The 13,094-nt window shown below is 43.9% G+C and overlaps 7 protein-coding genes across 7 annotated transcripts; 4 read left to right on the top strand and 3 right to left on the bottom strand.

Annotated features, from left to right (window-relative positions):
- Positions 1-166: 166 nt before the first annotated feature.
- Positions 167-1,124, top strand: I203_104583 (uncharacterized protein; the record flags this gene model as incomplete). Its single annotated transcript, XM_019143829.1, has 4 exons — positions 167-454; positions 599-861; positions 997-1,034; positions 1,108-1,124. 4 exons carry the CDS (start codon positions 167-169, stop codon positions 1,122-1,124), a joined length of 606 nt encoding a protein of 201 aa, XP_019006878.1.
- A 459-nt stretch (positions 1,125-1,583) lies between these two features.
- Positions 1,584-2,746, bottom strand: I203_104584 (6-phosphogluconolactonase; the record flags this gene model as incomplete). Its single annotated transcript, XM_019143828.1, has 3 exons — positions 1,584-1,752; positions 1,863-1,991; positions 2,118-2,746. The coding sequence occupies 3 exons, from the start codon at positions 2,744-2,746 to the stop codon at positions 1,584-1,586; spliced, it is 927 nt and encodes a 308-aa protein (XP_019006877.1).
- A 678-nt stretch (positions 2,747-3,424) lies between these two features.
- Positions 3,425-5,638, top strand: I203_104585 (uncharacterized protein; the record flags this gene model as incomplete). The annotated part of the gene is made up of 3 exons (XM_019143827.1): positions 3,425-3,626; positions 3,706-4,136; positions 4,190-5,638. The coding sequence occupies 3 exons, from the start codon at positions 3,425-3,427 to the stop codon at positions 5,636-5,638; spliced, it is 2,082 nt and encodes a 693-aa protein (XP_019006876.1).
- Positions 5,639-5,758: 120 nt separating this feature from the next.
- Positions 5,759-7,192, bottom strand: I203_104586 (uncharacterized protein; the record flags this gene model as incomplete). The annotated part of the gene is made up of 5 exons (XM_019143826.1): positions 5,759-6,321; positions 6,412-6,524; positions 6,596-6,781; positions 6,860-6,948; positions 7,022-7,192. The coding sequence occupies 5 exons, from the start codon at positions 7,190-7,192 to the stop codon at positions 5,759-5,761; spliced, it is 1,122 nt and encodes a 373-aa protein (XP_019006875.1).
- A 526-nt stretch (positions 7,193-7,718) lies between these two features.
- I203_104587 (mitochondrial 37S ribosomal protein bS6m) lies at positions 7,719-8,364 on the bottom strand (the record flags this gene model as incomplete). Its single annotated transcript, XM_019143825.1, has 4 exons — positions 7,719-7,791; positions 7,862-7,975; positions 8,075-8,217; positions 8,314-8,364. The coding sequence occupies 4 exons, from the start codon at positions 8,362-8,364 to the stop codon at positions 7,719-7,721; spliced, it is 381 nt and encodes a 126-aa protein (XP_019006874.1).
- Positions 8,365-8,685: 321 nt separating this feature from the next.
- I203_104588 (uncharacterized protein) lies at positions 8,686-11,221 on the top strand (the record flags this gene model as incomplete). The annotated part of the gene is made up of 11 exons (XM_065517567.1): positions 8,686-8,753; positions 8,837-9,365; positions 9,471-9,775; positions 9,836-9,887; positions 9,941-10,032; positions 10,086-10,326; positions 10,385-10,487; positions 10,539-10,713; positions 10,774-10,839; positions 10,899-11,004; positions 11,087-11,221. 11 exons carry the CDS (start codon positions 8,686-8,688, stop codon positions 11,219-11,221), a joined length of 1,872 nt encoding a protein of 623 aa, XP_065374385.1.
- Positions 11,222-11,827: 606 nt separating this feature from the next.
- On the top strand, positions 11,828-12,984 carry I203_104589 (uncharacterized protein; the record flags this gene model as incomplete). The annotated part of the gene is made up of 7 exons (XM_019143823.1): positions 11,828-11,914; positions 12,006-12,022; positions 12,160-12,274; positions 12,372-12,430; positions 12,497-12,518; positions 12,602-12,775; positions 12,910-12,984. 7 exons carry the CDS (start codon positions 11,828-11,830, stop codon positions 12,982-12,984), a joined length of 549 nt encoding a protein of 182 aa, XP_019006872.1.
- Positions 12,985-13,094: the final 110 nt, after the last annotated feature.

Consider the following 13,094-nt stretch of genomic DNA (forward strand, 5'->3'; position numbering starts at 1 on the left):
GGCTGACCGATCAACCTGAGTACTCAATAATACATATGTTATTTATCCATCATCTTCAATCCTTCAACTTTGATTACTTTTCTTGATACGTCAACAAATCTACGCATACTTGTACTCGCTGGCCTTCCTATCATTCACCCCACCAGTAAAAGACACTCTTTCGAAAATGGCTTCAATCTCACTAAGACAGACCTTCGCCTCTTCCTCCCGTCTCACCTTACATCACTTCCACTACACTCCTCTTACCCCGACATCTTACAGACTGGCATCGACCCTGGCTCAGACGTTATCCCAACCATCCAAATTTGAGAATATCCCTTCTTCAACTACTTACACCAGTCCAATTGCCGATCAGAACTCAAAAGGTAAAGAAAAGAATTCACATGCTGCTCCTTCTCCTGCTGCGCCAAGGAGGAAAGTAGAATTGAAAGGGAAGAAAGCAGCTATCAGTATGGTAAGTTGACATATATCCTCATTTCAGATTCAAAAGAGTCCTTTTCAAGTTATCGATACATTGTAACATTCTATATATGTGTTTCACATCATCCTTTGTCATATACTGTTATATTCGTATAATTTGCTAACTCTTCTTCCACAGACTCCATCCGCCATCTCCCGCCTCAAGGCCCTCATATCATCCCCCACCTCACCCAAGTTACTCAGAATATCAGTCAAATCACGTGGATGCGCCGGTATGGCCTATCATCTAGATTATGTTTCACCCCCCGGTGGGAAATTCGACGAAGTCGTCGAACAGGATGGTGTCAAAGTTTTGATCGATTCGAAGGCTTTGTTTAGTATCATTGGAAGTAAGATGGATTGGAGAGATAATAGGTTAAGTCAGGGATTTGTGTTCGATAAGTGAGTATAATGTCGATCAATTGAAACGGGGAGAGAATGGCCATGTCAAGAATTGGTCTACTACCTATCCCCTCTCATTCTCAAAATGGATATACAATATTAAGATGCTGATTTTGTCAACTCAACTCACTACAGCCCTAATGTGGTAGATACTTGTGGATGTGGAGAATCATGTGAGTGTACACAGCTTCCCACATCACCATTACCAAATTGACGAAGCTGATCAATATGATTTGCTCAATACAGTTAACATCCGACCTTGATCGATCCCATTAGATATATACACTGTTCCCCTATAGGACTCACATAGAATCAATGTACACTCTCATGTATCTCTTATTGTTTCATTCCATCCGGTCATTTATCGGCGGAATCAAAGGTATACTGGGATCGTAGCACGTTCAAATCCAAAAACGGCAATCTCATACCCCATATCCAATCGTGAACTTTCGTCTGTAATTATGAGTCGTATGCAGCTGTACATGTACCAAAGAGGTGGTAATATTAACTTGTTTGTTACTTCATCCATCTATATTAGGAAATCAATTATTCACAAAAATGAACTAGACCATCTATATGAAAAAGGATTATGAACAATTAAAAGGGCTCTACAAAGGTATTACTACTATCACTTTTGAAAGGCGGATTTTCTTCTATCATGATGAACTATGAACTATTTGCTTCTTCCTTTTTGTGCTTCCATTCCGAACCTCTCCCTATAACTAATGATCAGCCGCTTCGACAGCAGCGTCCATCTCCTCCTTCAACCTCTTCCTCTCGGTTGTGATCAAATCGTCATCAGTAGCTTTTTGGATCCATTTGTATTCGGTTTTGGGGTATTGCACTTTTCCTGAGGCTGCGTGGTCTACGAACCAGAATACGAGACCGGGGCTGTAGATTCCAGAGGATCATCAGTTTTGAACATGTCATGAAAAGTATACGTTTACGCCATGTGAGAAATCATGGGAATAGATTAGAAGATTTAAGGTAAGATCACTCACGAGGTAGGTCTGACCCTCGAACATGGTAATCCTTCTTCAGGTCTATCCAAAATATTAGACAACATGTCTTGTTTACCTTCTCCTGAAGCTACGAAGGCGCATCTGAAAGCGTGGTTGAGGACTTGGTAGCTGCGAAAGTGTAAGGGGGATATGTCAGCCAAACATCAACACATCATATGCAAAGACCAAATCATCGCAAGTGGAAAAGTAGACAAACAGTCTTCTTGTGGTCAGAAAGCCGGAGGATCTACTCACGTAAAAGTGATCCTCCTCTTGGGTGGTTTCGGACTATCTTGAATTTCTGCCACCCATCTATCATTCTCCGACAAGAGCTCATGTCCAGGGAACAAACTACATGTATGACCATCTGGACCCATTCCCAATAAGATCAAATCGAATGTTGGATATCGGGCAGCATTCGCTCCAGCAAATGTATTGACAAGTTGTTTTTCATAATCATCTGCAATTTCTACAGCTTCGTTCTCAGCTTCATCCTCTTCTTCCCTTTTGATTTCTGCTGTGGGATCAATCCTCGTTTGTTCCCTGAACAACTCGGTGTTGAGCGTATGAATCTGTTCTTTCTTTATTGGTACCAGGTCCAAGAAAGCTTTTGAGCAGGCAGCATAATTTGATTCGGGATGATCTAAAGGAACGATTCGTTCGTCCGCAAAGAACACTTGCCATTTATCCCATTGAATTTCCTTTATATCAACTAAAGGTTTGAGATTGTTTGGTAGAGAACCACCTGAAAGGGCGATAGTGAATACACCTCGATGTTGGATCGCATCGGTCTGAGCCTTGAGGATGAAATTCGCCAATGATGATTGGAGGTGGTTGGTGTCGTCGAACGAGTACAGGACGGGTGGGGCGGATGATTGAGGCATGTTGAGTAGGGGAGATAAGCTGGTGGGTTTGTGGTTGTATGAAGGTGCCAAGTATGGTTGTTTCAGTGATGGTAATTTACGCTTTGTGGATTATGAGCTCTAATGTGATCAACAGCAGTGGTACTGTCTGACTGTATGAGTCTAGTGTTATGTGATGATATTTGTGAGAAAGAAAGGAGATACGAAGATGGGATATGGGAAGTTGAGCAATGTTCGTTGTACTACAGTACTGGTTATTCTCGTAATCGTATCGAGCTCAACGAGGTCTGGGTCTGGGCGTGACGTCAAAAAAAAAGAGTCAACTGGTGGAAATTACTCTAGGGTGCTTGTGCGATCACTGGAATGGGAATATTAATGGGATGGAATGGAATGCCACAGTCGCACGTTAGTCGTTACTCGTGGCTATATCACCGGATAATCCCGGACAGAAGGTCTCATTTGATTCCGTTACAGGGAATAGTTATAGCCCTCTCTTTGATGCTCTTCGCGTCGACCGAGTGTGCTCATGTTCCTCTTTCCACTGATATACAACATAATATAAAACATTACGACCACACCGAGATTGTCATCCTCCCCCTCGTACTCGTCAGACGCGTCAGCGAGATATCAAAGCTTCATTAGACAAGAACAAGGAATTTGATTTGATCACTTCACGTGTCCCCCCTGGCTGCATAAACAATGTCAACGCCTAAAATATCAATCAAAGTGTCAACACCAGGTGGACCATCCACCCCCTCCGCCGAACCTATAACAACTGACGCTACTGGTGGAGACGTGACCACTCATGATATCGCTACTGCTCCGGGGAAAGAGAGGGAGAGAGAACCGATATATAGCGGGAAGATTGGGAATATAGGTGGTGTAGGGGAGACTAACGGAGGTGAGTGATTGTTAGCAACCGCTTCAGTCCAGCTGCAATGCTCTTGCTGACCATTTTCATCTTACTGAAATACTTATAGAATCATCATCAGCCCCAAGTCAGACCGACGAACCAATGGAAACTTCCACGCCAGCAGTAGAAGGTGAAGCACCTACTCCAGCACCCGAAGCAGCCGAACGACCTACACCTCAACAACTGCATGATCTCGCTACGACATACCTAGCAGCTCAGATTCACCCTCTTGTCATCCCATCTTATTCCTCTTGGTTCTCACTCTCCACGATTCATCCTATCGAGAGAAGATCACTACCTGAATTCTTCTCGTCGAGAAATAGAAGCAAGACACCTGCTATATACAAAGATTATCGAGATTTCATGATTAACACTTACAGATTAAACCCGGGGGAATACCTCACGGTGACTGCCTGCAGGAGGAATTTGGCGGGTGATGTAGGTGCCATCATGAGGGTTCATGCGTTTCTAGAACAGTGGGGTTTGATAAATTACCAGGTAAGTCTTCTCCCTTCAAAACGAAGGGGTTGTGCTGATTCGATAAATTACAGGTCGACCCTGATACACGTCCTGCAGCCCTTGGTCCACCGTTCACAGGTCATTTCCGAGTGACTCTCGATACTCCCAAAGGTCTTTCCAACCTCGTTCATCCAGGAACAAGACCCAATACCGGTTCTCTCTCCCTCACCGCTCAGACCAATGGTATCACCCCTCATTCATCCAATCTCGACTTGCGCAAGACAATCTATCATTCCACTTCCAAATCATCTAAACCTATCAGTTCATCAGAGGCAACCAAAATCGCTTCTACGACCAATGGCGAAAGTGTACCTAAGACACAGACATTCTCATGTGATACTTGCGGAACGGACTGTACCCGAACGAGATACCATTCGATCAAAGATGGTGAATATACCTTGTGTCCATCATGTTTCGTATCGGGTCGATTCCCCTCTACGATGTTCTCTGGAGATTTCGTTCGATTGGATGAAGAGACTTTCAAACAATCTTCTTCCTCGGGATTAGGTAGCGAATGGTCAGATCAGGAGACCCTATTGCTTCTAGAAGGTGTGGAAATGTTTGATGATGATTGGCAGAACGTTGCTGAACATGTTGGAACAAGATCAAAAGAACAATGTATTGCGAAATTCTTACAACTCCCCATCGAAGATCCTTATCTCACTTCGGACCCTGCTGCGGACCTTGGACCGTTGAAGTACCAAGCTGGAATCAACGGATTACCATTTGATGGATCGGAGAACCCCGTCATGTCTGTTGTGACTTTCTTGGCGTCGGCGGTGGGACCTGCTGTAGCTGCTGCTGCTGCTCAGAGTGCTTTGGGGGAGTTGGCAAAGGGATTGAAGAGGAAGAGAGGCGGGGAAGATGGTGAAAACAAGGAGAAGGAAAAGGTGGTCAAGACGGAGGGAGAAAAGGAACAAGATGGGATGGTAGTTGATGGCGAAAGTGAGGGCGTACAGGTGGAAAACGGAGAGAAAGAAGATAATACCGACACAGCGGTAGCTGTACAGGAAAAGGAAAAGGGACCATCATCAAACGATGTATCAAGAGCGGCTACTATTGCATTGTCATCTGCAGCTTCAAAGGCGAAAGCACTAGCATTACATGAAGAATCGAAATTGTCAGGATTGGTATCTCGTCTAGTTTCAGCTCAGGTTAAGAAAGTGGAATTGAAATTGAAATTGTTCGAAACGTTGGAAGAACAATTAGAAAATGAGAAGAGGAATTTGGAGTTGGGCAAACAACAGTTGTTCAAAGATCGCTTAGCGGTCAAGAAACAGTTGGAAAAAGTGGAAGATATTTTGAAGAATATCAAGGAGAACCCATCATCTTCTTCTACTGAGACAGCACAGCAAGTTGGGGAAGTGAAAGAGGATGTGATGGGAAAGAGTACGGCGGAGTCGATCAGACCTGTTGAAGGGGTTTTGGAGGTGTCGAAATTGGATGAAGGAGAGGGAGATATCAATCTACAAAAGTTGTAGGTCTTGATTTGGATTGCTGTCAACTCGATCACTTGATGTTCATCTGGTATATATATTTAAAATAGATGATCCGTCTAAGATATGCATGTACATTATATGTGATTTTACAATCGTCCATTTTCACAACTCATCTTTCACCCAACTTGGTTGAATTCTACCATTCTCATCATTGTGTATGACCTCTATTTTACCATACTTCCCACTAGGCGGTTTACTAGCATCATATACCTGGCTTGGTATTGCCCCTTCCATAGGAGGATCAGCCAATTCCATATCATGCTCGAGCGATTGTCCACCTATAGCTGAATCTTGATTGATCACATTTCCCTTCTCCAACAACTGATTGACCTCTTCTGATCCTAGACCCTTTTCGATATCCACCAAACCACTGCCGTTCTGTCTACCTTTGAAAGCATATTTGATCAATCGTCCCGTTCCAAATAGATACCACCCCACACCCCTTCCTACACCTCCCACGACCACACCAACAGTCTTATCCAATATACGTCGTTTGAGTATAAATCCAACGACCAGGAAGAAGAACCCTAGAGCGGAGAAGATGATAATTCGATCGAGGAAATCTGCTTTTTCGATTGCTTTTACCAATTGGCCTGAGAGGTCGAGGAGGGAGGTGTACCGATCGTATAGGGATGAAGTGGAAAGAAGGGTTTGAGTGGATGATTCTACATATACATAGGAAAGTTAGTAAGGAAGATATTACGAGCCGAGTATCCAGTATCCAGTATCCAAGTTATGATATTGCTTTTACTTACCTAATGTCTGGATTGATAATACCGATTTCTCCAATTCGGTTTGCATCAATTCCGTCGTTCGTCTTAATGCTACAGTCACCTCGTTGGTCTTTGTCTGAAGTTCGTCGTCTCTGCTGAATACCATCAAAGAACCTTCATCAGCACGGCCTGTTCATTTTGTTTGGTGCGACAATTTTCGACTCACTCCATTCCAAATTCAGCTGCACTCCTAGCTTTCCCTTTACCTTTTGGTATATCCTCATCTCCTATCCTACTTTCATCCAATTCATACCTCCTATTACTCTTCTCTGATAGCTCGTGTACTCTGGATCGTTTAGATAAGATATTCCGTTTGGAATCTAACATTCCCTGACGGAAGGATCGCTTGATACTATCATTCATTACTTATCAGCTAAAAGTACAACCACTATTGACTTCAGAATAAAGAGTGAGAGTGAGAGGGACATACGATAGATATTGCTGTTCTAATTCATGTACTCTACTCTGAGCATCTTCTTGTTCGTTGTGCGGTAGGGAATATGATATCTCTTTGGCCAACTGAACCAAGCGGGACAAAGTGATTAGTATACAACACCATACACAGTGTATCATGACTTCCTTGGTGACTTACATCTAGGTTGTATTTGACCCCTTCCAAGTCACCTCGCATCTCATCTACAAGCTCCTTGTGCAGGTCCAATGGCCCTCTACACGATACCAACCTTGGAAGTTGGAAGGTTTCGAGGTCTGTTAGACGACGTGGAAGGGATGAGAGTATGGAGTTGAATGTGGAGGATGACATGGCAGATGCGTGATGAGTCTCAGGTTATGTACGCCCCTTCCCCGTTGATAGTTATCTGGAGGTGACAAGTGAGCAAAAGAAGGATTAAGAGAGTAGAGAGAGTAATGTCAAAAGTGCAAAGTGCAATATAGACATGTCGAGGATTCCGAGGTCGGTTTTGGTGGTCTCTCAAGTGGAGGTCTCCTCAGGTTCCCATGATGAAATGCCAAAAATCCAATATCTTCAATATCATGTACAATTTATCAACTACAATGTACATTTGGCTCATTGCTTATGCGTGTACATAGCAGGTGATGGTTAGTAGCTTGGTATGAATGATATGGGTATCGCATGCAGGTTATACAAATTGTTATTACAAATTTGACTCGATTATTGAATCATCTTCTGTTCGTTCATCCTCCCTTCTTTCCGCATCACCAGTCATTTCAATCTGTCATACACTCCTTATCTCTTCACTCTTCCCAATAAATCCAGGGAACCTCATGTAATTTTCTTACTTTCAGCTAATACATTTGAGGCGCTCAAATCACATCTCCACTTGTCTCGGTTCGGTACCGTGCGATTCGATAGATGAATTCAAAGGTTTATTGAGATCTTTCCTATTATCGAGAACGCCATCAAGATCAGCTGAATGCTGGAATATGCTGATTCTGGAAGACGTAGACATACACTTTAGAAGCTTTCTTCAATAAGGTCCATCGGATGATCGAAGGATCCCTTCGAAGAGTTTCGTCCAACCTCTTAAGTACGATAGGAGACGTGTCGAATGTCATTGTGAAGTGGCTAGGTATACATATAAACATATATCAGCTCAACACTCTCACATCGTACTGGCTGTACACATTGTGTGGTCGCATTCGATGGAGACGGTGGTTCACTCACTCTCCCCTTTCATGATACTGCCTCATCCGCCTCATCCTCTGAGGTAATGTCAGATTAATACCCAATTTCTTCATATCCCTTACTACTCCTCCGGTTGAATGTATCTGATTAGATAAAGAGTTGATGACCGATCGCAAGTTGACCTATCGGAGCAAACGCAACGAAAATACAGTCAGCTCAACCTGGTGTGGGTTGTCTTCGGGAAGGACAGGAAGCAGGAGCGGAAGAAGGATATTTACCGAGGAAGAGGGGTTGTGTACTGCTATGCAGAATAACTCGTATAGTGGCATGTTGATTGTGATTGTCGTAATGGTCCTGCGAGTATGCTTAGGTGGTGTACGTATAAGTATGTAGATATATAAATGTATAGGTGCATGGATGGATGGATCGTCTTAGGTGAAGCTGGATAAAAAGTCAAGTATCGTGTGGTTGACTTGATATTTGGGATAAATAACGAAAAAACCCATTAGACAAATATTCTCCATTCACCTATATATCTATCTACCTTTTCAACCTGTCACGGTATGCTTGCTATACCTTTCTCTTCAACTTCTTTCACCTCCTTGCTCTTCCCTCTACTTTGCATATCTTATACAAAAGGCAACAGCAGCATGTCCGACACGCCACCTCCTGATGCAGTGCCCGTCAATGGGCGAGATAGGACACCTGAATTAGTTAGGTGAGTCATGCGATCCATCACTTTCGTCCCTTCCCTTCCTTTCCCTCACCTTCAAGCTAATATTATCTTTCGTGCCATCGCAGTTCCCGTGAGAAACGTCGTCGTGAAGACGAAAACGAAGAAGATGATCGTGACGCTCAGCGTGATAGGTCCCACCATCGATCCTCGAGACGACACCGAACCGATGACGACGAACGAGACCGTGAGCGAGATCAGGACCGAGACCGCGAAAGGGAAAGAAGACATCGACGACATCGAGAGGACGAGACTGAGGAAGAGCGCCGAGAGCGACATCGGCGAAGAGATGAGGAGACCGAGGAGGAAAGAAGAGAGAGAAGGAGAAGAAGGGAAGAGGAAACCGAGGAAGAGAGGGAGGAAAGACATCGAAGAAGAAGAGAACGAGAACGAGAGAGGGAGAGATCTAGAAGAGATTCCATTGGATCTAGTCGAAGGGATAGAGATAGATCAAGAGAGAGTCATCGATCTGATGTCAGGCCCAAAGTAAAAGAATTGACAAGAGAGGAGAAAGAAGCTGAACGTGAGAGACGTGATAGGGAAATGGCCGAGGAGAAGAGAGAAGCTGCTCGAGCGAGGGAAGCGAGATTTGCAGAGGTGAGTACGGGTTTCTGGTCACTCATAACATTGCGGTCCCGCCGGTCCTCATATTTCATTCATCTGGACATATCTCGCTAACATCATTGTGCACTTTTTTTCCAGATGGATCGAGAACGTGAGCTCGAACGACGAAGACTCCGAGATCAAGAACGAGGATTATCCAGAGATAGATCCCCTCCCCGTCGACGAAGAGGTTCTTCTTCTTATTCTTCTCCCGCGCCACCGAGAGATCCAGCTACAGCTCTTCTGGACGAAGTTGAGCGGGAGAACCGATCCATCTTCATCTCTCAATTATCTGCTAGGTTGACTTCTCACGATTTAGGAATGTTCTTCGAAGATAAATTGGGTAGAGGTGCGGTCAGGGATGCTAGGATCGTTACTGATAAAGTCACAAGAAGATCGAAGGGGTGAGTGTAGCTGTCTCGTGTATCCAATACGTAAATGAATATAGCTGATATGGTGTCTAGTATCGGGTACGTCGAATTGGATGCTGCAGAACTTGTCAATAGGGCTATAGCAGTGAGTTGTGTTCTTTTCACTACCATTGACAACTCATTCTGACGGCTATTTAGCTCACCGGGACCATTGTCATGGGTCTCCCAATCAACGTGATGCTCACCGAATCAGAGCGAAACAGAGAACCAACCGGTTCCAGTACAGCTCCGTAAGTCGTATCTTGCATTCGGTGTTCATGACTTTCGCTTATACTACTCGCAGTGTTCCGGGCCCAGATGGACAGATCGCTCGTCCAGCAGTGACATTCGGTCATACCTTCCCACCTTTATCCACCGGTCTTGCTATTCCTCAAGGATTAGATGTCGACGCGCACCGAGACGCTGCTATTCCTTACCACAGGTTATACATCTCCAATATTGCTTTCAGTCTTTCTGCGGATGATCTCAGGCAGGTATTCGAACCGTTTGGCGAGATTGAGTTTGTGGATCTGCATATCGACTTTGTAAGTCAACTGTTGATGAACCACTCCTCATGCGACGATCAGCTGACGTTGTGTACAGTCTGGTATGAAGAAGGGAACAGGTTACGTGCAATACAAAGAACTTCAAGCTGCTCAGATGGCTTTGGATGCGATGGCTGGGTTCGAACTTGCAGGTAGACCAAGTGAGCTACGAAGGTCACCATCAAATGACTGTAGCTGACCATTTGTTGTAGTCCGAGTGCAGACCGTTCAAGATCGAGCTTACGTAGCTACCGAGCAAATTGAAGATAATGGGAATTATGGAACTAGACTGGATGCGAATCAACGTCAACAGCTCATGTTCAAACTTGCTAGGGCTGAACCGACTGTCAACTTGGCTTTATCCGCTCCTAAGCCTGTTACTGTGCCGTGAGTTCTCCTTACACGGTCATAGTGATAAGACAGAACCTTACAGATGGAATATGGTAGATCTAAAACACCTCAGATGAACCCTACTCCATTCATCATCGTCAGCAATATGTTCAACCCTGATGAGTGAGTTGAAGATTCCTGCTTCTCTGCCGAGAAGATAACAGCTGACGTAGGTGACGTAGGGAAACCGAACGTAATTGGGATCTCGATTTGGCAGAAGACGTCAAAGGTGAAGTGGAAAGCAAGTATGGTAAAGTGAAACGAATCAAAGTAGAGAAGATGTCAGCGGTAAGTCAAAATTCAGCTCATTCGTTGGACGGCCGTGCCAATCAGGTGGAGCTATCATTGATATTCTGAGTACATTCTACAGGGCGAAGTATACATCGAATTCAACGAGATTGACGGAGCTACTTCCGCTATAAAAGGATTAAACGGAAGATTCTTCGGTGGAAGACAATTACAAGCTTCTTACATCTCTGAAGCGTTATTCAAAGCTCACTTGTAGATTGTCATTTTTATGTTTAGGTAGAATGAATAAATTGAATAAACTAGGTTTGGTGATGGTGGTGACGGTGGTGGTATCCTGAGGAAAGAGGGTTATCTGTTTACCATTTTATTTTCCATTTTGAACAGGTTGACTGGAAACGAAAGAACCCGTCATTTGGCATACAATATGAGTATGAATGTAAAGGCGAGTGAACCTTTCTTTCTCTCGTCTGTGATTTGTGGTATGTGGTATGTGGTATATAGTGGTTTGGTGGTTTGGTGATGTGTTCATGCATTGTGATGTTATCGATGTTATGTGATATATGGTGTATGATGCAAATTACCGATTGCATTCTACTCGAGTCCGCAGATCTCTTTCGGTTGAACGATGACGTGTGACCCCTACCACGGTGACTTCCACTTCCGACCATCCTCGTCCCTTCCGATTCAATGAGAGTACGAGTGTACTTTCAGTAATCCTTTCTCTATCTGGCTTATCTTCTGATCACATCTCCCTCACCTCAGCTAAACATCTCATTTAATCCCAGCATCGGGACTTAGGTCAACTCATTCGTATCTCTCGATCAATCTTTGAAACCCACTCACTCAACAACGACCACAAGCAATGGCATTCATCCTATCCAATCTCCTAAGTTGGCTTAGATCATTGTTCTTCGCCAAGCATCTGGAAGTAACCATCGTAGGACTGCAGGTGAGTTCAGCTTAGCCTAAATTTCGCTCGAGGTCATAATCAGAAAGCCATGAGTATTAGTATCAGCTGATCCTATATGTACAATACCTAGGCAAGTGGTAAAACATCGTTAGTCCAAATCACATCATCCCTCCTTCCTTTCCTTTCCAAATCTCGCGATAGATCTTGAACACTTATCGTTCAGCTGTCTATACCCGATATACGTAGATCTGGACTACGCTGATACATCTCCTGGTTCTCTGTAGCCTAGTCAACGTCCTTGGCTCGAACCAATGGTCAGAAGATGTCGTTCCTACTGTAGCGTTCAACTTGAGACAGGTGAGGAAAGGGAATGTAACGATGAAAGTGTGGGACGTAGCTGTGAGTGATATTCCTACTTGAATATATAATCTGAAATATCTCCCTGACATTGTCTCGCTCTTTTCGCTGAACCTCATCATCTCATTTGCTACTATAGGGTCAACCTAAATTTAGAGGAATGTGGGATAGGTATTGTAGAGGTGCAGACGCCATAATGTCAGTTATACCTTTCGTTATCGTGCACATACACGATGGTTGTAGCTGATCGTCATTATTGAACAGATACGTAGTGGACGCAGCAGATGTAAGCTCATTCTTACTTCTTATTACATACGACCTTGTATGGCATATTGACAATGTACTTTTTATGTCGTTGCTGTGATATAGAGATCATCCCTACCTACAGCTACTTCCGAATTACACGCACTACTCTCTCTACCAGCACTCACCTCTGTCCCATTACTGGTACTAGCCAATAAGAATGATCTTCCCGATGCGGTAGGAGTAGACGATTTGATCAAAGAGATGAGGTTGGGTGATATCGGCGGGAGGGTCGTATCGGTGAGTCATTAATGACTATGCTTTCAGCTTTTTCCAAAACATAACGTGCCACCACCAAGTGTTCCTTGAAACCTCAGCACAGAATCGCTTATATTGTCTTGGTCACTAATGATCTGCTTCTAATTGTCCCTTAGTGCTACTCGACCAGTAACAAGACGAAGCATAATTTAGATATCGTATTGGCCTGGTTAACCCAACGAGCTCACTAGATCACCACATATTCATCAGCATTTGTTTGTCTTCCTCCTTTCTCACATCTCATCGTCAACTTGACTTCTTCTACAAATCATGCTATATGTATATGTACAGCCGACCTTCT

Source organism: Kwoniella mangroviensis, assembly GCF_000507465.2.
Source record: "Kwoniella mangroviensis CBS 8507 chromosome 1 map unlocalized Ctg01, whole genome shotgun sequence".
Classification (NCBI taxonomy): Eukaryota; Fungi; Basidiomycota; class Tremellomycetes; order Tremellales; family Cryptococcaceae; genus Kwoniella; species Kwoniella mangrovensis.